Below are 20,593 nucleotides of genomic sequence, written 5' to 3' on the forward strand. Positions count from 1 at the left end.
TACGCTCACTCGACTTGTTGCGCAAAACACTCACATAGTACACAAGGTTTTTAACGCAGTGCTATCGGCTCAAGAGTTCCCACTCCGTCGTGCTCGCTTTATGGAGCGTCTCTTATACCGTGAAGCACGCGCTCAAGACCTCACTAACACGACCGCAGCTTTCAGTGTCACAAGTAGGTGCCTTCGCGCTATGGCGAAGATTCTAGCGCTTAGGAGCAGTGAAAGGATCGGACGAGCTCGACTGAACAAGACTCCCGACCTTTCATTGCTCCTCGATCAGCTTCTAGACAAGAGTTACACCACCGTCCAATATATTCAATTTCTCGTTCACGAGCTTCGCTATAACAACCACAAGTCATTCAAGGTCATTCCTCCAAGGTCATTCCTCCAAGGTCATTCCTCCAAGGTCAAATCTCGTGCGATTACATTACTGACCATTCTGTAGTCCCTCGACCTCACTACATACTCCACCGCCAAGTCGACGAAGATTCACCGCGATGTCCTCAACCAATACCGAAGAACGCCTCCGCAAACTCTGGCAAGACAAGCAGCGCCAAGAGCACGCAAAGATGCGTCTCTGCGACGACCTGCAGCGCGAGGCCGTGACATACAACAACAAAGCCCTCCACTATCGGCAAGAGCGAGACTTCTTCCAATCAGTTCGAAATGGCGTCCGTAGGCAGGAGGCTCAACTTTCGCTTGTATGTACTTTGAGCAACGAGACCCCTTCTTCCCTCTCAGCACCCTGAATCAAACATTTGCTAATGAGCCATTGCAGGAACAATGGTCAGCGCATGCGGTGGGCAAACACTACGACCTAGAAAAGCAGATCAAAAAGCTCGTCGTCATCACCGCGGCCCGCAAGAAGCTTCAAGAGCAGCTCGGTATACCTCCTACTGAGGAAGGATATGTTGACTGCGGTAAGCATGCTGGAATCGGGTCAGTCACGCACTCATACTACAATCAAGATTCTTCGCTAACTTTTGAGTAGTATGTTTTATCTCCGTCGACATGTTACAGCAATGTTTATTGGAAGTCAATAACAACGCGCTACAGTCTCTAGCAGCTTAGATACCGCTCTCAACAGCTTCCTGTTTTCGCTAACGTCTTGACAGGCAATCGATACCTGCTGCTAAACCACGAGCTAGATTCGACGACTAGCGTTCGACACTACATGGACGAGAACATGGGCGGGTCTTCGCTTTTCGCGAACGAGGAGTGGCGGTCGTAGACACCAATGGGCTATACTGCTGTGCAACTTCGGTTGACTGTAGCTTCGTCTTATGTGTGCTCGTCGAGGGGTCACAGGCGCCATATCCAGAGATGACGGGTGAGTACCGGAGGGAGGAGTGAGCTGCCTTAGTGCTTGTGGTGATGGGTATCAACGTTGTAGGACGAGATTGTAATGAGCATTGTGGATATGGAATAAGGAACGGTGCAAGAGTGTTGTGTTTGGAAAGGAGTGTAGAACTCGATAGGTAGACTCATTGCAATCAGCATCACCCTCACATGTTTACATACGCTATGAAGCAGTGATGATAGCTCTGTTGGTGTTGAAATCTACAAGGCGTCGAACGGCCATTGAGATCCTCCTTCCTATCGCTCGTGGCCCCTGAAAATATGCACATGATACCGCTGTTACATTATGAAAAAAGCCCTGTAGGCCTGTGTGCCCGTCTATGTTCCCCAGGATTTCGTACACTTCGTCTACGAGACGCCTTTCGCCAACGACGCGAGAAGATGTGAAAAAGGACAAGGAAGTTGTCGGCTTGGGAAGTAAAGCGACGTGGAAGACTGAGCATCAAAGAAAAACAAAGAGAACATGCTGAGAAGATGAAGAGTCGCAGCCGGGCGTAAATCATGGTTTCGTGATGTGAGGCTGTCGTTGCCATAACAGAAGCGGCTTCAGGCGCATAGTTGTAGGTTCAGTAACAAAAGAGATGCGTGCTTAACGTAGGGGTTCATTTGCTCCTCGTCCGGAGGTGAACGGACGTCTGAAATCCAATAGAAGCTGTGCAGGGTGTAATGACCTACGTATCGGAAAGACACTTTCGCAGGCCCTTTGCATCTTCTCCTCGTCGTGCGACCCGTCGCAGATGCAAGATACATCTTTAACAGGTGTGTAAGAGTTTGACGAGTACAGTCGAAATGTCATAGCGTCGGTTCGTATTGACGAAGCCTCTATCAAGACGCAACTCCCTCTCGCTACCCCGCCACACACCCGCACCACCACGTTTCGATTTGACCAAGACTTTGGTATCTTGTTGAGGATCTCTCCCCGAATTCCATAGTAAGTCTTTTTGCGCGAGCGAAAGCGTGCTTTTCGACCCGCGACTGACACCTTTTGCTGCCCTACAGACCACCGTCCCCACAAGCACCCCGCGACCGGACACGAAGCCGACACTCGTACATACGAGCTAGGCATGCCCGCGCCAGAGATGAAGAGGTCGGAGGAGGCGACAAGGAGGTACTTGGCCGATACGCGCAGAGATGAGGTGGCGAAGATGGTCATCTGCGAAGGTATACAGCGCGAGGTCGTAGCTCTCGACAGCAAGGCCCAGTACTGGGGAGAGCGCGCCGCCCACTACCAGGCCTGGGGAGATCGGCGAAGACAGAGGCTTCATGCTCGGACTGCCTTGAATCTTCAAGTAAGTCGGGATTCGAAGGCACATCCGCCCAGCCTAGAAAATCGTGGCTAACCAATCCTCTGCAACAGGAAGTTTTCGACAAGAGCGCCGCGGACCGCGACGAGGTTCTCGAACTCGAGATCAACGTGCTCCTATGTTTGACCCGCCTCCGCAAGCTAATTCAACGAAAGCTCCGCATGGCGCCAGCGCGGGTCGAGTACATCTACAACGGCAACACCTCAAACCGGGGCGAGCGCTTCGTACTCCTCGATCCGGAGGTGGACTCCGCTACAAGTGTCCAGAACTACATGGACACTCGCATGGCCGGATCATCGTTGTTCGCGAACGAGCTGTAGCTCCCATTGGCCTTGGCTTGAAGTAGGGGCGGAAGACTCAAGGGGGATTGACGCAACAGCCCATACTGGCACCATTGGCAGTACCCTCGCGCCCGATAGCTCGCCCCATACTAGACCTGGGCATAGACGGGGTGATACACGGCGTAATGGATAGCTCTTAGTACCTAGAAAACGGCGCCGCGGCGCAAGACCGTATTGGACATGGATAGATGAGGCAGGAAAGATACATGAATAGACAGGAGACCCATACCTACCTTTGCAGCGATGCAGCAGTATCCACACCATGGAAGTTCGAGGCATCTCAGCAGCATGCTGGATCGTGAGGCCTACGTGATGTCTATACCTTTATGCTGCGCATGCCGTCAGGTATCCTCGAGGCCCTCAAGGCGATTATTACAGCGACAAGGTGCGGTTTGGCGCTTCTGAAGTCGATCACGCAGTGCGTATCGCTGTCATCTCGCGCGACACTCCATAGATCGTAGCCATAGAATTGCAGTAGTACTTCTCGAAGCGCGCATATAGCAATTATGCTAACATTGCGCTTGGAGGGGATTAAGTCGCTCTCGCGTCCTGGCCTAAGCCGTCCGCGCTCGAGTCCTTCAGCTGGCATGTCATGTCCACGCCGACAAGCGCAGACTTGCTGTCAAAGCAGCTTACCTTGAAGCTGCGTCTCTCCTAAGTCTCATCCCTAGACGCAAAAGGGCAAAGTCCAAGTAGACGTCCTTCGCAAACGAAGGTGCTGCTGCTGTTGCTGTTGCTACTGCAGAAGCGAAGACTCGGAAGAGCGGGCGTGCTGAACCAACCCGCCTCGCCTCTCGAGGAAAGCATATAAGAGGAGCTCTACACAAGCACAAAAGGTTGCACCTGCCTCTAGATAGATATCACATATTACCTTAGCAGTGGAATAGTAATTAGATAAAAGACAGGGCTGCACCATCCTCTAGTCGCAGTACGCCCTGCTCAAGCTTTCGCGGTGTAAAAAAGATAACAAAAAAGAGCAAAAATTACGGACTTTCAACCGCGGGAACTCCACCACCTATTTTCGAACCTGGTGATACACAAGTTAGTAACTTGTTTTCTGTCAAGGCCTCATCGGCCAGGGTACGACGTTGGGTCACCATCCCAACGCCGTACTAGATATTGGCAAGATTAGAGCAATTATATAGCCAAAGGACTTCGAGGTTGCTATGGTGGCCTTTGTTGATTTTCGAGGCGCGAAGGGGCGCGTGCTTGTGCGGGGATTACGCGGGGCGGGGCAGCGGCGGCGAGTGCAGAGACTGCTTCACATCGTCCACGACGGCGAGGAGGCAGGGGTCTGCCAGTGAGACGAAGCTCCGCTTAGGCGTGAGCTGCTGCTTGTCGCGTTGAGCTCGCTCCTGTAGCCTGAGTTGCACGTTCCGGAGTGTGTGTGACATCTCAGGCTATGTACACAACCAGCCATGACATGAACGTCGAGCCTGGTAGGATCAGGGTAGCCTCGATGGCGCACATCTCCTGAAGCATTGAAGACTCTTTTACATCGTGGTGTTTGCGCTGCATGACGGTCCGGTCTGACGTCGCTCATGTCTGGCAGCGGATGTCCGCACATCCACGTCTGCACCCACGCCTGCACCCACAGCATGCATTCGTTTAGCATTGCGCATCGGGATGGAGAGACGCAACTGCCATCATGTAGTGCAAGTACGCTCAACAGTCGTGTTTGCATTCGATGCGTGTTTGTGGTGGTACCCGGAACAAGTTGAGACGGGTTATGGGTGAAGTTGATCACGCGCAGCGGCATCTCGTTGTTGCTTGTCTCGCCTCGAGCCCGTGATGTCGCGCATTACTTGTTGGAAGTATGCGATACCGTTGATGATAGTCTTTGACTCTTGAGCGTGGCTTCGATATTGCCTAAGCCCATGTCCGCAGCCATAGGCTTCGACATCTTGATACGTGATGAACTATGCCTTCTTTTGAACCGGTACATCTTTGTAGCGGCAGGCTGATAACCAAATCCGATGCATGGAGCCGTGAATGTCGGAAGTGTATAGCATAAACCCATTTTGCATGCATGGCGAGGTAATACCTGAGCACAGGTGTTGGAGTCGTGTTTCCGGGCGAGTCAGGCTTGGCTACCTCCAAGCAGAAAACGACAGAGTAAGGGTGGAATCGAGGTGAGTTCTGCTGTATTCAACAAAATGCCGATCGCAGCAGCAGGGTTCTGTTAAAGACTGATCTCTTTCTGGGGCGAGACAGATACGATATGTGGTCCTCCAAGGTGAGAGACTCTCTCACCCCTGAATATAGCGAAGGTCAATCCAACGGGGGAGCGAAGATGACCCGTCGAAGAGCTTTCGAGACGATTGAGATGAAGCACATACTTTTGGAATGATGTATGCGAAGGCAAACAGCCGAAGGGGGTTGATCTGAAGCACAGCCAGTCATACTTCGTGACGCTGTTTCGTGATAGTGGCGGATCAATGGCGGACTTGGAAGAGACGCCCCATGATCCGTAATCCATCAAACCAGGTTCATTAGGGTCCTTGTCGAACCAGCCCCCGAAGTAACTGATCCTCACATATTCCGTCGGGAGACGCCGCTGCGCAATGGACATCCTCTTGATAGAAACATGATACGATGCAAGGAAGGCCAATAAGGGATCTCTGCGTTGAAGAGCGTAAAGTGAGATGCGTTTCGATGCGCGTGCCGCTCGAGACCAATGCATCAAAGCCGCAGATTGTTCAGCAGCCCGTATGTCCGCTGCTCAAATGCCGAAGGTTTGCTGACGTCTTTGGCCATCTCCTCACATCGTTCAATAGCGAACTCTTGCAGGATATTCGTTGTTGTAGATCATGTCCGCGTTATGCACCTCATCGCGGTTCCGGAGATGAGTGCCACTCGGCGAACAGCAGACTTGCGCTACCTTCAGGTAACCCCTGAAAAGCCCACATTGTGTGGCAGGATCATAACAGTCGAAGTCCGTACGACGACCGATGGATAGGGGCCTTGGTATCTAAATCATGTCTAGTTGCAGCCGTGCAGCGTTGCAGCGTTGCGATCAGACAAGGTTGGTCCTTCGAGCTCCTCCGGCGGATATGACCATTCTTTGGCAGTCACAGAATCTAGACGAAAATCGACATGCTGCCGCTTGCTTTCGGATGCTGGCTCCAGTCTGAAACTTAGAGCTCTTGGAAGGAGCCCGCGATGATGTCTCAGATGCGGAGATGCTCGGTAGTCCGCTGCCTATCAGCTGTGTAACATCTGCAACAGATGCCAGCTTCTCTAACTGTACTTCCCTCTGGAAAGGCGAACAAGCAAGCATGCGCATTAAAAGTGACTTCACAACCAGGTTGCGTGATAATGAGCTGGAAGACAGCGCATACATGTCATCTGCTAGACCATCTGTATGCCCGTTTACCAATTCATACCCTACAGAGCATGCTTGGAGATGCAAAAAGAGATGTGCAAACATCTGATCTTGCGCTATGGACAGCTGACCAGAAATGGTTTGGCGAGATGATGTATGGTGCAAAAGCGGAGGCAAAAAAAAGCCAGGAATTACATGCTACTCAATGGTAACAAGACACGGCGGTAAATCGAACCTGGGTGTTGTTAGCCAACCATTCATTCAAGTGATGAACAGTGGTCCGATCCTCTAACCAATGCAAGGCGCCTGGTAGCCACTACTACCAGGAACCCGACACCTGGGACCTTTTGATGGAAATATCCAGAAAGTCTTTGTATATATAACGACAACAACTTACTTTCGGTATGTTTGGTGAAGGAGATTTGCGGGATCGTCTGATTGGCATCGCGGGGGTGTGGGGCAGGCACGGCGGCGACAGGGTCACCATCCGGGCACTTTGCGTGACCAATGGAGAGGCCGTCGTCGAGTAGCTCCTTCTTCTCCACCATCTCATGCCTGTCTTGCTTCTGTACGTCCATCGTCCTATGTTGGGTCGTTTATAGGGCTGGCCATGGACAAGCCCTAAATGGCGGCCTTCACGTCTTGCAATTCGACATGCGTTCCGCCCACAACAAGTCTCAAGACATCTCCGTCTTGAGTTTGAGCTGTCCACCTGAGCTGCAGCTTGATGCAAATATATGGGAAGCATGTCATGCAGGGAGCTGCACCGACTTGTCGCGATCAGAAATCTCCAACGTTTGTTCCGCAGCGAGACACCAGTACACTCTGTGCCTATGTCTGAGGAGCACTTTACAAGTATGACACTCCATCTCATCACGCTGATTGGGTTGTGTAGACGCAGCCTCATGTTTGCATGCGCAGCGCAGGTGCACGGCCAGCGCACAAACTGTAAGAGTGGTCTTGAAGCCCCTGCATCGCCATCCTTGTGACATCCCGTTAAGAGACCCAATACGATGGAGGCTCTACGTGCGGCTTTTGTTGTTGCGCCGCTCGCATGATGGTTCTCACGTCTGCAAAGTGCGAGTCTTGTTGACCCCCGTGGTGTCCGCACTCCATCACCTCCGCCACCCCAACACCTCCCACCGCGACGACGCGATAGCAGTGGTGTCAAGGCAGAGGCGTCTGATACAGAAGACGTGACGATGAGAGGAAGGCGAGTCGTTTCCTGTCGGGCTGACTTGATCGCAGATCTTATCGATGTCCAAAACTCCCAACGCCGTCAGTCCGCGAAGTCTTCAACACCGCTGCGATCGGCTCCGCCGCAGCAATGGTCGTTCTCGACTTGCTCGTCCTTGGAACATTCGATCACCAACGCTACTTCGGCGCCCTGCTTTACCACGCCGATACGGAGGCACGGAAGCAACACCGACAGGCTGCATCGCCCCGCCAGGCGCACGAAGAACGCATCCCAGATCCATGCAGCACCACGAGACACACGGCAGAAAGCGATCGCCAGGCAGAGCATCACGGCACCGGAATGACCAGACTGCTTGCAGTGGTTCTGGAGCCCACAGGAAGCCGCCGTGGCACTCGATCCTTCTTCATCACCGGACAAGCTCAAGGGCGGGGGTGAAGCCCTGCACACGAGAAGATGGGGCGGTCCCTCTACCATCGGATAGATACATCCCACAAGCCGGCAATATCGTACACCAAACGCGCGCCACGATGCAAGACAGCTTTGTCGCAATCGATCTAGGCCCGCGAGTCGCCGCGACCAACGACGCGAACACCGCACAAACATAACGTAGTGACGCAAGCGGAAGTCTCCTGACTATGGCTCTCCGCCTGCGTAGACCTCTCGGCCACCGCGAACATCGGCGCTGAGAAGCCTGCGCGAACAGCTTCAACCAACGACATCTCTCACGACACGAGTACTCAGCTACTCAGCAGACGCACTGGAAAACAAGATTGTCGGTCCTGGAGCTTGACATACCGGTCCGGGACGTGGCGACCACTGTATCAATGCCATGACTAGTGGCGCCGAATGAAGATCTGGACGGATATCTCGCTGGCGAATCTGACTCCGGCTGGACAACTCTTCTGCGTTTGGGCGCCGTAACGCTGGTTTGCGGACTTGAACATTGGAGCCATGACCATAAGAGCTAGGAACAAGAGCTCGGACTGTCGACACGTGGAGCCATCAGACTTGCTCGTACGTCTTACTCTTTGACTTCTTCTCAGAGTACGAGGTTGCAGGCAACTTGTTTGCCATGCCACCATGACAAACTTGCCGATGTGCCCAGGGGAACGGCGTATCAAGCACGCACTCGCGACGAAAACATAGCGTGTTGAGGGCAGATAGGTCGTTGCGGTCGCTAGACTCATGCGTCTGCGCCTTTGAACCTAATACCGATTGGACGACTTGTCGGCATTGCCAAAGCATTGGTGAGTGTAAATCCCAAGGAAGTTTGCCGACGGCTGGAGGACCTTGCCAGCCCAAAACTAGAGGGGCCACGCAGGTGAAGGAACCCGATACCGTCGACCGACGATTCAAGATGCGTGATTTCAGCACTTCTTTGCCGACTACGTCAGATACCGTAGTCTGGTCGACTGAGGTTGAAGAACTGGCCTACACTTGTCGACCCGACAAGCACTATGCAAGGCTCGGCATGACTTCGTCGATGGGCCCCGTGGGAGGATACGGGACGATACATTCAGGTCCAAGCTGTCACAACTATCGTGAACGCGCTCGTCTATCCAGTCCAGACACGATCAAGGCCGACGAGATGGCGGGCAGTTGCTGATGCTCTGATCCGCAGTAGTGGCTTCAGCTGGGAGATGATACGCTCGCTGAAGGTCAGACTGTAGTGCATCCACGTCGTACCTGGGGTGAGACACCCCACAAGGCCTGATCGTTTTGCAATAGTCTGTAGCATCAGACGCAGGCCTTGCATCGTTGCCGACTTGTAGTAATGCTATCGGAAAGCCAGCCTACTCCATGCGAGTGTGGGTAAGATGACGCTCTGAACACCAAAGACTGCGCAGCTCTCGATTTGCGGCAAGACTGGATATATCATCGTGTGCCTCGAGCATGCGCAAGAGCCGTTGTTGTAGCAGCGATTAAGCGGTTCGATGCGAGTTCCGCATCGTCTGCTCATCCGATGTTGCTTTCTTCTGTCGACTGGTTCTGCCGTACAACGCATAAAGCTCTTGAGATCTGTAACCCTACGCCTGATGCAGGGCTCAGTATCAGCATGGCGACGCATCATGGCTGTTGCATGACGACAACTGTAGCTGTGAAGACTATGCCTGCGAGCTTCCACCGAACGAACAACAGCGAGATGATGCGAAATTGTGTGTCGAATCGCCGACCGAACTATCGCTCCAAACTTCCCTCTGTGGCCCATAGCTTGCAACGTGCCCATTACCTTCTCTTGCCAGATCTTCTGCGAGACACAGATGGACGTTGTGTCGATGCGAAACAGCCGAAGTATGTGATTGTAGTACTCGCGTACTCGATGTCGATGGGCAAGAGAGATCCTAGTTCGTGAACCTTCGGCCGTAGGACGCTTGTGCAGACAAGGAAGAGGACTCGATTGGCATTTCTTGGAGGTTTGGCGATGCCAGCATGTCTTCGGCCAACACGCTTGTGGTGAGCCACGGAGAGAGGTCTCGCTCGAATATTACCTAGAGTTTTGGTAAAGGTTACAGTGCGAGGCCGAACCCCGAAGGACCAGCATAGTCGCTCCGCCAACGAAGGTTGGCGGATAATTGCAGCCAAAGGTAGAAGCCGACAACGCTGCCCGAGTACTCAAGTAACCTGTGGCTGGTAGTTGTCTGTCCCGCATGCCTCTCCTTGCAGGCGTTGTAGCTTCCTACGTCGAGGGAGATGTTCAGTCGGAGCTTGGCCAAGCGAGTGGTCTCTCCCGCGGAGGTCTCAAATCCGGAACAGCAAGAGTACCGAGCGGACAGAGTGGCCGCAGGTATAGAGGCAGTCGAGGTGGGATTGCGAGCATTCGAGCGGTAGGTAGGTGATCCGACGCAAGCTGCATGCAAGGTGGGCGCCGCTTGGAAACACCTCCGAAGCTTGTTCGAGACTCGATGTCCATGGAGCTGTAAACCTGGCAACAGAAGTGAAGTGCGCAAGCAAGCCAGTGTTGCTTTGCCTTTACCAAGTTCCCTAGAGAAGTTGTCTCGAGGCATGTTGAGCATGGGAGAACGACGCGGACTGCCGGGTGAGGGGCAGCGTCGCGTTGAAGCACACCAGCTCGATCCAAAGCAGCCCTTCCTGGTATCATATCACCATGTGCCTTCCTGAAGGTGCCACTATAGGCGAGCGGCAAGCTGCGAGCTGCGAGTCGCGGTCGGGGTCGTCGTCATGGGCGTACGGCGGGTAGGACGATGTCTTGCTGAGGAGCCATCTCAGCGGCTGAGGCACTGGGCGAACTCGGAAGACATGTGCATCTCAGAGGCTCGAGTCTTCATCTCCATGTCGTATGTCGAACGCGTCGTAGCGATGTGGAGTCGATCTCGTGGAGCTGGTGGTTGGTGGCGAGTCGGTGTGTGGGCTGAGGCGAGAAATTCAGGAGGGAGGCGCGATGGTGATGCAGGTCCATGCGGACATGGCGAACTTCAAGAGCAAGAACAGCCGCACCATGCACACAGCAGCTGGCAAGTAACGACTCCGTCGTCGACGTGTATTGCACAGAGCTACTGCATCGATGCGAGTTCGTACGTCAGAGCAGAGGGAGTCGGGCCGAATCATTCGCGCATGAGTTAACGAGGCCAGTCCCGCGGAGACACCACGCCGTGGAGCGACTGCAAGACAACAGCACTGGAGGGATGCACTTCATCAGAAAGGTCCGGAGGAGCAGCTTCCTCATCGTGGCAAGAGCTACTGGATGTACCGCATCTGGAATCGCGCTCAGGAGGAAATGCATACCATATAGGATAGATGCAGGCAAGTCAACCCTACCTCAGCCCTACTACAATGCAGACAGATGCTAACACTCAAGCAGATAGTTCATTAGATACAGCACTATATTCGTAGACCCAAAATATGCCATCTGTTGACCTTCCACTGTTGTGCACCTGCCTGCCTTGTGGACGAGATTCTGCCAAGGACAGGAACCGATGGGGCATCGTCCCTGCTGAACGCCCTCCTAGCGCCAGAAACTCTAATCGCACCTCTGCCCACTCCCTCCCGACCCCTCTTGTTTACTGACCACCCCTGCCTCAACTTCCTCTGCGACATTCGCCAAGCACGAACCCCCTTCGCATTGCCGCAACTAATGCAAAAGAGCTTCTCGTACGCGTCATTACGGTTCAGATCCCCTGGATATCCTCCTGAGCAACACAGCGCGTCGCCTGCCTCCATCGCCATGCACAGTTATCCCCGGCGCGACGAGCCACTTCCACAACCGCGTCTGAATTTCCTAGCAAGCGCGATGGCAGCTCTAAATGGTAACAGGCTATGTATCTCCGCTTGATCTCCGTCAGGGTATCCTTTGCAGTCTGGCCCTCGATGAGGCCCGTTGTCGTTGCGACATCAAGCACGCAGACAAACATCGCACACTAATGACCTACAGCGCTGCAGCGACCACACCGCTTCGCAGAAGCACGATCTGGCCGCCCACCTCTCCTCTGCCGACTCCCAATCGTTACGCTCGACTCTGTCGCTCTAGCTCACACTGCCTGCGTAACGACGGTACAACTTCGATAAAAGAATCAGCAGTATGCTTCCGCTGTAAGCTGTCAACGTTTCCGTGTAGGCTGTATCAACATCAAAATCGCGCCTACCGTCTGAGTGTAACCGCACCTCTGGACTCCGCACCAATCTTGAAGGCCTTCTTTCCCATTCATAAACCCGTGCTTCGGGGTGGCTATCGGCTGCCTAGGAAGTCGAGCAGAGTCTCGGACAGCTGTACAAATCCGCAAAGGCGTCTATCTAGCATGCCAGCGCGAGTCGTAGATATTGCGATCATCAGGTCCAAAGTTCAAGTATCTGGCAAGGCTCATGTACATCTTCCTTCACAGAGCTCTCGCCTTCCAGTTCGGAAACAATACCAACTGGTAAACCCAGCCGGCAGTATGTAAAAGCTTCTATCGCGCGCACCCATCATCTTTGGACCTTTTCCGGATGTTCAACAACATCAAACCCTTGGCTACGGAGCCTAGCATCGATACCTATCCTGCCCTTCCTATTAGGCTTGGGCTGATGTCCCCCGTTCAATATCTTGCCATTCGGTTTGCACTTGGTATCTGGATGACCTAGCAGTAGGTTTCTTCTGCTTGCCGAGCGAAAGGTAAGGTTCACTGATGTGAGAGGTTCTCTTACTCTGTCAAGTCTAAGTCCGGGTATGTCATCTTCTTTACATTTTGGGTTCGTTATATTTCCTCTTCCACGCGTTCTTCTGTCTACACCTGGGCTTCGATCCACCAGAAGGTTTCCTACCCCTTCTCTTGAACATATGTCACAAGCCATTGCAACCAGCCATTGCACTCTGGTTCTGTCAACTTGTTCAGGCACCTTGTCCACAACATGATGGAGCTAAGCAAGTACATTGCTAGTCAGGCTGTTCTTGCGAACAATACTAAAAGAGATGGGATTTAAAAAAGGCTTCTTTGGGACTCAACATTCTGGAACTACACACCATTAGTGCAGGACCCGCAACGTGGGCTCAGTGAATACTAATGGCCCGCAGCCGCCACAATAGGCAACGTATATCCACGGCGAGACAGACAATACAATAACACTTTCTGATTGTAGTCCGCTCATCGACGCCGACTATCGGCCTTTACCGCCAGTTTGCCACCCGGATTCCCACGTCACCAAGGGTTTGAAGCGCGGGGTATGACATGTACATGAGCTTATGCTCACGTGTTGTCGCTCACCCAGGCTTCGAGACACCACAGTCCGCGCCGTTACCGCTTATATCAAGCGTCGCTAAGACTTGTGGGTATATATATATGCCTTCAACTTACCTTGACATAACCTTTCCTCATCCACAAAGGCTCTTGCTTCCACAACATCAGAACCTCAAAAGCAAGACGTCGCTCTCTTACCTGGATATCCTCGCTTATACCGTTCAGCAATACGACTGTATCCCCAACCAACGTTGACAATTGGAAGTCTGCCAGTACTATTCTTATCTTCTCACGCAGTACCTTGCAGTGCCTTTGCAACTTGATCGGAAGCTTGCGTAACCGCCCGATATTCCGACACGTCAATTGCTATCCTGAACCCGAACCGAATTACATCGAACGAATTTTCAACTTCCGACTTACAGATCGAGAAGAACGTGGTGGTGGTCGCATCAAGACACTGCCATCTCGACTGCGTTGTGTTATCTGTGGTCCCTTAGCGTCCTGCCTTGTGGCTCAACTGCCCGCCGTCAGCCACCGCACCCGCGAAACCTTCTCCGTCTCGAACAAACAGGAGGCGGCAAAGAAGACATATAGACCGTTACGGTTAGGAAGTTCAGAGTGAACATCCTCCCGGCGTCTCCCGTGCTTCACGCCGTCTAGTCCTGTTTGCGAAGAAGAAGGGGTGTGTTGCTGTGGTCTTGGCTGAGCGTACGTTGAGCACGTCCTCCCTACCAGCCAGTCCGTCGCCTACGTAACTGCGCTGCTCCGGAGCTCGATAACGCTAGCGCCTCGTCTGCCTCCCCTAAGTCCCCTCCCACAGCTGGCCCATCTCTACCCCACCACCTGTGAACACCCTCGCCCGCACATCTCCACAAGGTACGTACCCCCGACAGCTTAGCTGCTGCTTCCCCTGCACCGCTCCTTCCTTTTGCCTACATCAGCAGCACGCTGGCCGCTTCGTCGCGGCGCTGCAGCTTGTGTTGTTGACTCTCCTCCGCTTTCCGCCCCGCATACAACAACACGCCCACTCTGGTGTACACATTGAGCCTTTGCTTGACCTCTTGCTAATATCAACACAGAGAGCACTTTGGTTCTTGATCCATTGCTACGAATTGCACGTAAGCTACTGGATATCATGTCCCGCTTCCACAACAACCAGCTAAACATGGTTAGCCTCTTCAACGAGGAACCGACCACACCAACACATAAGCCCAATCGCAAGCGTAATCGCACTATGCCCGCACCTGAGTGTCACTCCAAGAACCTCCTGCAGCACAACGGACCTATTGAGACCTACCGCGGTCCCGAAGTTGACAATTCCTACGTCAACTACGGTTTCGAGAGCGATATGCACCGTCGCGGTCAGTATCACGGTATGGGCGGCTATGTTGCCCCAGCTCAAGCTCCGATGAACAACGGCAGCTCTGTGAGTTATACCCCCACATATGACAGCGATTACGCCGAGAGCGATCGCGAGGACCACCCCCCATCCAAGATCCCAAAGATCAACAAGGATGGCGCTCCCCGCAAGCCACGCCAGCCTCGTCCCAAGCTACTCAAGTGGAGTGACAACGATTGGAAGAATGTAGTCCTCGGCATCGTCTGGGCCTGTGGTGAGACTGGTGTTCAGATCCCGTTCGACCAGGCTGGCCAGGTTGTCGGCGAGAGCTGTACTGCTGGCGCACTTCAGCAGGCCATCTTGAAGTTGCGCGGCAAACAGATCGCAGAGGGCTACCAAATTCCATCGTTGAGGATGGCGTGGACGCGCAAAAACAAACGTTCATCTTCCTTGTCGTCCACTGCTAACACCAACTCTCAGCCAAACGCTGGTCAGGACCCACTGACTCCCTCCCATCCGTCCTTGATCGTGAAGCTAAAGGTTCCAGTCTCCAAATCTGTCGGCGTCAAGCACTCTCCAGGCTTCAACAAGGCCGGTGCTGATACTGTCCGCGAGGAGTCCAAGGAGAAGGTCCAAGTTCTCAACCAGGCACAAGACCAGAAGCCCGTCGTGGTTGATGGCGACGTCTTCAACATTGACTCCCACCGTGCTCAAGACAAGGTTGGCCACGCAGACGTCAAGACCATCGGTGTCAGCGGTCCCAAGTCCGCTCCCGACAGCTCCAGGGGTTATTATCCCGACACTGTCGCCCAACGCAGGCCTACCCTTTACCGCAACGATGCCCAGACCCACCTTGACGTCAACAACTTCGTGGATGATACTCAGGTGTATGACTCTGATGCAGACGGCCGCAGCAGGGAGATGGAGTCCGTTGAGCTGGACCCGTTCGAGTTTGTCGACGTGGACAACGAGGCTCTTCTTAGACACCCACGCCGTGCGTTCATCCCCGAGATGTCCCCTCTGTCGGGCCATGCTTACGAGAGTCCTTATAGTTTCCAAGTGGAAGAGGGTCAAGATGTTAGTGGCCACTCGCCTGTGTGGCACGGGTCGGGACAGCGAGGAGCCCAAGGTTTCCTTGGCTTGGCTTGCTCGCCGCAAGCTGGGCTACCGCCGCTAGAGGCCGGTCATATCCCTGATTCGTTTCCTCACGACGTTTTCGCGAACTGCGGTTTCACTCAGGGTTCATACGTCGACGTACCCATGGCCGAGGCTTATGATGGCTATGGTTTCAACGCGGGACATTTCAACTAAAAGCACCTCGCCTCGTCACCCGCCTTCACGCGAGTAATGGTTAGGTTTACACGACTGTAAGAACAACTGACGTCTCTCAAGATCGCTTTGCTAACTGTTGTGACCAGTATGATGGACGGTTTCTTTATGATAGCACGATATTCACGGTTCACGGTTTTTCATTTTGGCTGCTGGTTTTGCAGTCTGGATATGGTATGACACGACATGGTCACATGAACACACTGGGTGTTTATCTTGTTCATGGGTTGATGTGACTACTTGGCTTGAGACATCTACGTCGGCCTTGGTAGCACTTGACATGGTCTTTGCACCACATGATTGATGGATAGGATACCCGCTTCACGGATGAAAAGTTTAGGTACTTGAGTAATGGAAACTTGAATACCTCTATGATGACCTCAATGACGGTGATGCTACTGCTATTGATGGTGATGACGTAAATGACCGAATGAGTGACATGAAGTCGCGCTAATACCTCATCCTCTACCCCAATATTTGCCGCAGTATCTTCCCATACCGATTTCGTCGCGCGCTCTACTGAGTACAATAGCCGCCAATATCCGAAAAGCGTATGACTCACCCAGTGGCTCAGAAGGTCAGGGCACGCGACGCACAAACAAACGCGAAAAGTCACGGTGAACGTGACGCGTCAACAACAATAACAACGGGTGACGGTGACCAGGGATTTAGGCAACCGCGAAAGGCTTCTCCACGCGGACGAGGAATGACGCTCCAGGCAGACATGTAGTGTTTGCATACTTTGGCAGGTCTTCCGAGTGAGACGTGAAGTGGTATGGCGAGCTGTTCGCTATGTGTGAATGAAATGTTCTTATTCTAGCAACGAAGAACTTCATCAATGACGTAAATCGCCGTCTCAACCATTAAAAACCTTTACCCCTCTTCTTTGCTTCACATCTCGGATTTCCGAGTCTACGCACCTGCTAGCTAGCATTCTCATGATCATCGCACGACATTACAGCAAAACCACTGACCCCGTTGACACCGTGCTTTCTTGACCTCAACACCGAGCCGACTGTTTCGCCGATCGCCGCAAATTACCTAGGTAGCAACTTCTATCGCAACGTTTCACGCAATATCCCTCGCATTCGAACAACTCGGTTTCCCACAGTTCATAAAGGAGACAGCATGGACCCGAGGTTTTGGCCTGGGGGAATGGGCGGGGGTATGGGGGCCGGCATGGGGCGAGGTATGGGCGTGCCCGGCATGGCCATACCAAACATGCAACAACCATTCTACCCACCACAAGGATTCCAGCACCCGTATCAGCAACAAGCCCAAGCACAAGCCCAAGCCCAAGCCCAAGCATACGCACAAGCACAAGCGCAGCAACAGCAATCTTCCCCACCTCCATTCGCAACCCCACCACCATCCAAAGACTCCAAATACCCCCGCTTCGTCAACCCCTTCCAAGACGAGAAGCCGCAAGGGTCTTACGGTAAGCGCGAGTACGTACCGGGGCAGGAGGCGATACGTATTCCAATTGGGCATCGGGGTGACGATCCGTGGACTAATTGGCATATGATGCAGGCAAGAAGACGGTTGCAAGAGATGAGGAGGAGTTGGTGAGGTAGGAGGGGAAGGATGATGGGGTTGGTGAGTAGATCAAGTCGTGTTGTCGAAGTGATGCAATAGCGAAAAATTCATTGTTGGCCATTGCCACGCTGAAAGCACCAACTTTGGTGCAATATTACATCCTCCATTCCTCCCTATGTACCATGCTTCGGCATGTACCATCCCCCATCCATCCACACACCTTCATTTCCTGCTCCCAGTTGACCCCACATCCCCTCGTACTTCCCTCGCCGCAAGCCTAAGTCTCAATCTTGGGCACTGCGACAGCCTCATCGTGCTGCACACTCCTCTTCCTCTCCTGGTTCTGCGCCACCTCGCCCAGATTTATGTCGTGTCCACCCTTGGGATCGATCTCGGCGAATTGGACAGCAGGACGGAACTCCTGCGATTTCCACGCTTTGCTGACGATGCCGTAGAGTTCGTCGACTTGTTCGAGACTGAGGCCCTTGGTTTCGTAGATCATGAACCAGCTGTAGGGGGGAGAGGTGTCAGCGTTTGTCATGCAGATGTTGGTGGTTGGGTAGGATGGTGTTGAGAGCAGGGATCACTTACACAAAGGCGATGCAGACGAAACAGAATGAACCCCACACGAAGAAGACCTTAGATGCCAGGTTTGCGTGGTCTTCGTCGACCATGTACGGGGTTGAGTAGGCAATTGCCCAGTTGAGCAACCTGGAATATGGCGTTAGTCTTTTTCGATACCATGATCATTGTCTGTGAACATACCAGTTGGATGCTGTGGTCATGGAAAGACACTTGGCACGTGCCTTCAAAGGGTACAGCTCGCCGGTCACAACCCAAGCGACTGGACCCCAGGAGCTGGCGAAGAAGAAGATGTAGATGCACACAAAGGCAATGGCAGCGCGTTGAGCTGCGAGATCGGATGTACCGGCTACCGTTCCTGTGATGGCGACGATATACTGACACACGCACATGCCGATCGCTCCGAGGAGAAGAAGGTTGCGTCGACCGAGGCGTTCAACCATGTAGAGACCCGCTATAGATCCGAAAGTCAGTACTGTTTTCGTTTGGCTTGAACAGGAGTGGCTTACGGAAGGTAGACGCAACGTTGACGCAATTGGTGATGACCTGGATGATGAAGGGGTCTTGGAAACCGGCGTTCTGGAAGTATTGGGTACCGTAATCTGGACATGTTAGAGGGAGCTGCAAACGAACGTGGTTGAGAGAACATACAGAAGATAAAGTTTACACCAGTAAGCTGTTGTAGCGACTGCAGCAAGCATCCAGTCACGAGACGCTTGCCCAGCGTTCCCTTGAAGCAGTCGGCGTATGTAGACTTTCCCAACGACATCTCGTAAAGATGGTTGGCCTGGACCTCGTTCAGTTCCTCGACGATAGCTGGGTGATCAACCGGTAGACGGCGGAGCTTGCCGAGACTGTCGGCAGCCTTCTCGTATCGGTCCATCTTGATGAGGTATCTCGGTGTCTCTGGCAAGAAGAATAGTCTAGCGGAAGGTTAGCAGCTGCCATCGTGTAGTTGACATCCACGCGCTTACCCGCCGACAAGAACGATAGACCATAGGAATTGCACCGCGATTGGAATACGGTATGATCCAGAGTCATTGCGGTCTTTAGTCGAATTGTTCACAATAGCCGCAAGCAGCAATCCAATCGTAATAGCAAGCTGGTAAGCTCCGACAATCGTTCCGCGAATCCATTTCGGCGCAGTCTCACTCTGGTACATAGGAACTGTCGTCTTGTTAGCTTTGGTGCAAGCGAGCCAGATGCCCCGCAGAGCCTCATCGATGCGGGGCGAGGGGCGTCAGCCACCATTGACGATCAGCCCCACGATGCCGGGAAGCGAAGAACAACGAGAAGAAAGCTAACTTACTCAGAGCTGAGATGAGACCAACACCGTAACCGGCGAAGAAACGACCGGCAATGAACAATGGCTGCGCTGTCGCGGCCGTCTGCAGAATGACACCGAGGTTGAAGACGACACCGGCAGAAACCATCAAACCGAGGCGGCGGCCAAGTAGATCACCAAATGGCGCAGCCGTCAAAGCACCGAAGAAGGTACCAGCTGAGAGGATGGAGACAATCAGAGAGTCCTGAGCTGCTGTGATACTGAGATCTGGTTCGGTGGAGAATTCCTTCTTCCAGTAGTCCATGGCAATGATGCCAGAAATGGTACCTGTGTCATATCTAAGGAGATCAGAACGTGCGCATGATATGACAACGACGTGTAGGCTCACCCGAAGAGGACACCACCAAAGGCGACGAAGAGACCGATTACAATGGCAGGCCTTGGAAAGAGTTAGGTGTGTGTATGGTATTGTGTCCAGTGAAGCTTACCATGCCTTACCAGCTGTGTCTGGCGGGGGCTTGAGCATGAAACCCATGATGGCAAAGTTCGATTTGACTTCTTAGAGATGACAATTGGCGATGTCGCGAAACTCGAGACGCGTAGTCAGGCCGTTCAACGGAGCGCGCAGTCACTCTTTATCTCAGGATGCAAGCTCCGAGCATCTCTCCATCCAGCTCGCGATCCCGACAAACCCTTGTCCCATGCCGCTGCACCTCAGTGCCATATCACAAGTTGCTAATCCCAGTCGGATTCCCAAGCCAACCATTCTTGCATGGTATGCCCCGCATCATAACATGGAGCGTACCGCAGTTGGTTATTACCCCGTACTCGGCAGGCTGACCTCCCTCACACCACTAACACTTACGTCGGAGGCTGGTGACAAGACAGCGATCATAGAAGCCAGACACGATCGCCCAGCGGCTGTTCGTCACAGGAGCGAACAAAGACTGTCGAAGTGGTGGCTCAATCAGACGATGTCCACGGGCAAGGCATCATGCCAATTCTCCCTCTCCGCCACGAGCGCGTGCCATGGCAAAACCATCACGCAGGAAATGCCGCACATTCTGCAAGCAAGGCGACGCGTTCTTCCAGAAGTTTGCCGCTCCCAATGATCGCGTCAACCGTCCGGCATGTCAGAAAAAGGATGGGCCGATTATCTCCTTGCATCCCCAGGAACTCCAGAGTGGAGACTCGTCGGTATGATTCTCGGAGCGCTGAACATTGGCAGAGAAATGTTTTCCCCGCGCAACACCATGATGACCGCAGCGACAATGAAAATGCAGGGAGTCGGATCCTACGACATGCTATCTTGTCGTCCTTTCAAAA

General features: G+C 53.2%; 5 protein-coding genes across 5 annotated transcripts; 4 read left to right on the forward strand and 1 right to left on the reverse strand.

The window, feature by feature from the left end:
* Positions 1-497: 497 nt before the first annotated feature.
* Positions 498-1,231, forward strand: J4E85_005552 (uncharacterized protein; the record flags this gene model as incomplete). The annotated part of the gene is made up of 3 exons (XM_051469797.1): positions 498-701; positions 779-920; positions 1,116-1,231. 3 exons carry the CDS (start codon positions 498-500, stop codon positions 1,229-1,231), a joined length of 462 nt encoding a protein of 153 aa, XP_051326628.1.
* Positions 1,232-2,423: 1,192 nt separating this feature from the next.
* On the forward strand, positions 2,424-2,983 carry J4E85_005553 (uncharacterized protein; the record flags this gene model as incomplete). The annotated part of the gene is made up of 2 exons (XM_051469798.1): positions 2,424-2,648; positions 2,717-2,983. 2 exons carry the CDS (start codon positions 2,424-2,426, stop codon positions 2,981-2,983), a joined length of 492 nt encoding a protein of 163 aa, XP_051326629.1.
* An 11,378-nt stretch (positions 2,984-14,361) lies between these two features.
* Positions 14,362-15,846, forward strand: J4E85_005554 (uncharacterized protein; the record flags this gene model as incomplete). The annotated part of the gene is made up of 1 exon (XM_051469799.1): positions 14,362-15,846. One exon carries the CDS (start codon positions 14,362-14,364, stop codon positions 15,844-15,846), a length of 1,485 nt encoding a protein of 494 aa, XP_051326630.1.
* Positions 15,847-17,070: 1,224 nt separating this feature from the next.
* On the forward strand, positions 17,071-17,438 carry J4E85_005555 (uncharacterized protein; the record flags this gene model as incomplete). Its single annotated transcript, XM_051469800.1, has 2 exons — positions 17,071-17,302; positions 17,395-17,438. 2 exons carry the CDS (start codon positions 17,071-17,073, stop codon positions 17,436-17,438), a joined length of 276 nt encoding a protein of 91 aa, XP_051326631.1.
* Positions 17,439-17,677: 239 nt separating this feature from the next.
* On the reverse strand, positions 17,678-19,802 carry J4E85_005556 (uncharacterized protein; the record flags this gene model as incomplete). The annotated part of the gene is made up of 9 exons (XM_051469801.1): positions 17,678-17,909; positions 17,992-18,111; positions 18,166-18,436; positions 18,492-18,584; positions 18,634-18,905; positions 18,957-19,149; positions 19,292-19,605; positions 19,656-19,706; positions 19,756-19,802. The coding sequence occupies 9 exons, from the start codon at positions 19,800-19,802 to the stop codon at positions 17,678-17,680; spliced, it is 1,593 nt and encodes a 530-aa protein (XP_051326632.1).
* Positions 19,803-20,593: the final 791 nt, after the last annotated feature.

This window comes from Alternaria conjuncta (genome assembly GCF_024043145.1).
Source record: "Alternaria conjuncta strain BMP 0040 chromosome Unknown scaffold_7, whole genome shotgun sequence".
NCBI lineage: Eukaryota > Fungi > Ascomycota > Dothideomycetes > Pleosporales > Pleosporaceae > Alternaria > Alternaria conjuncta.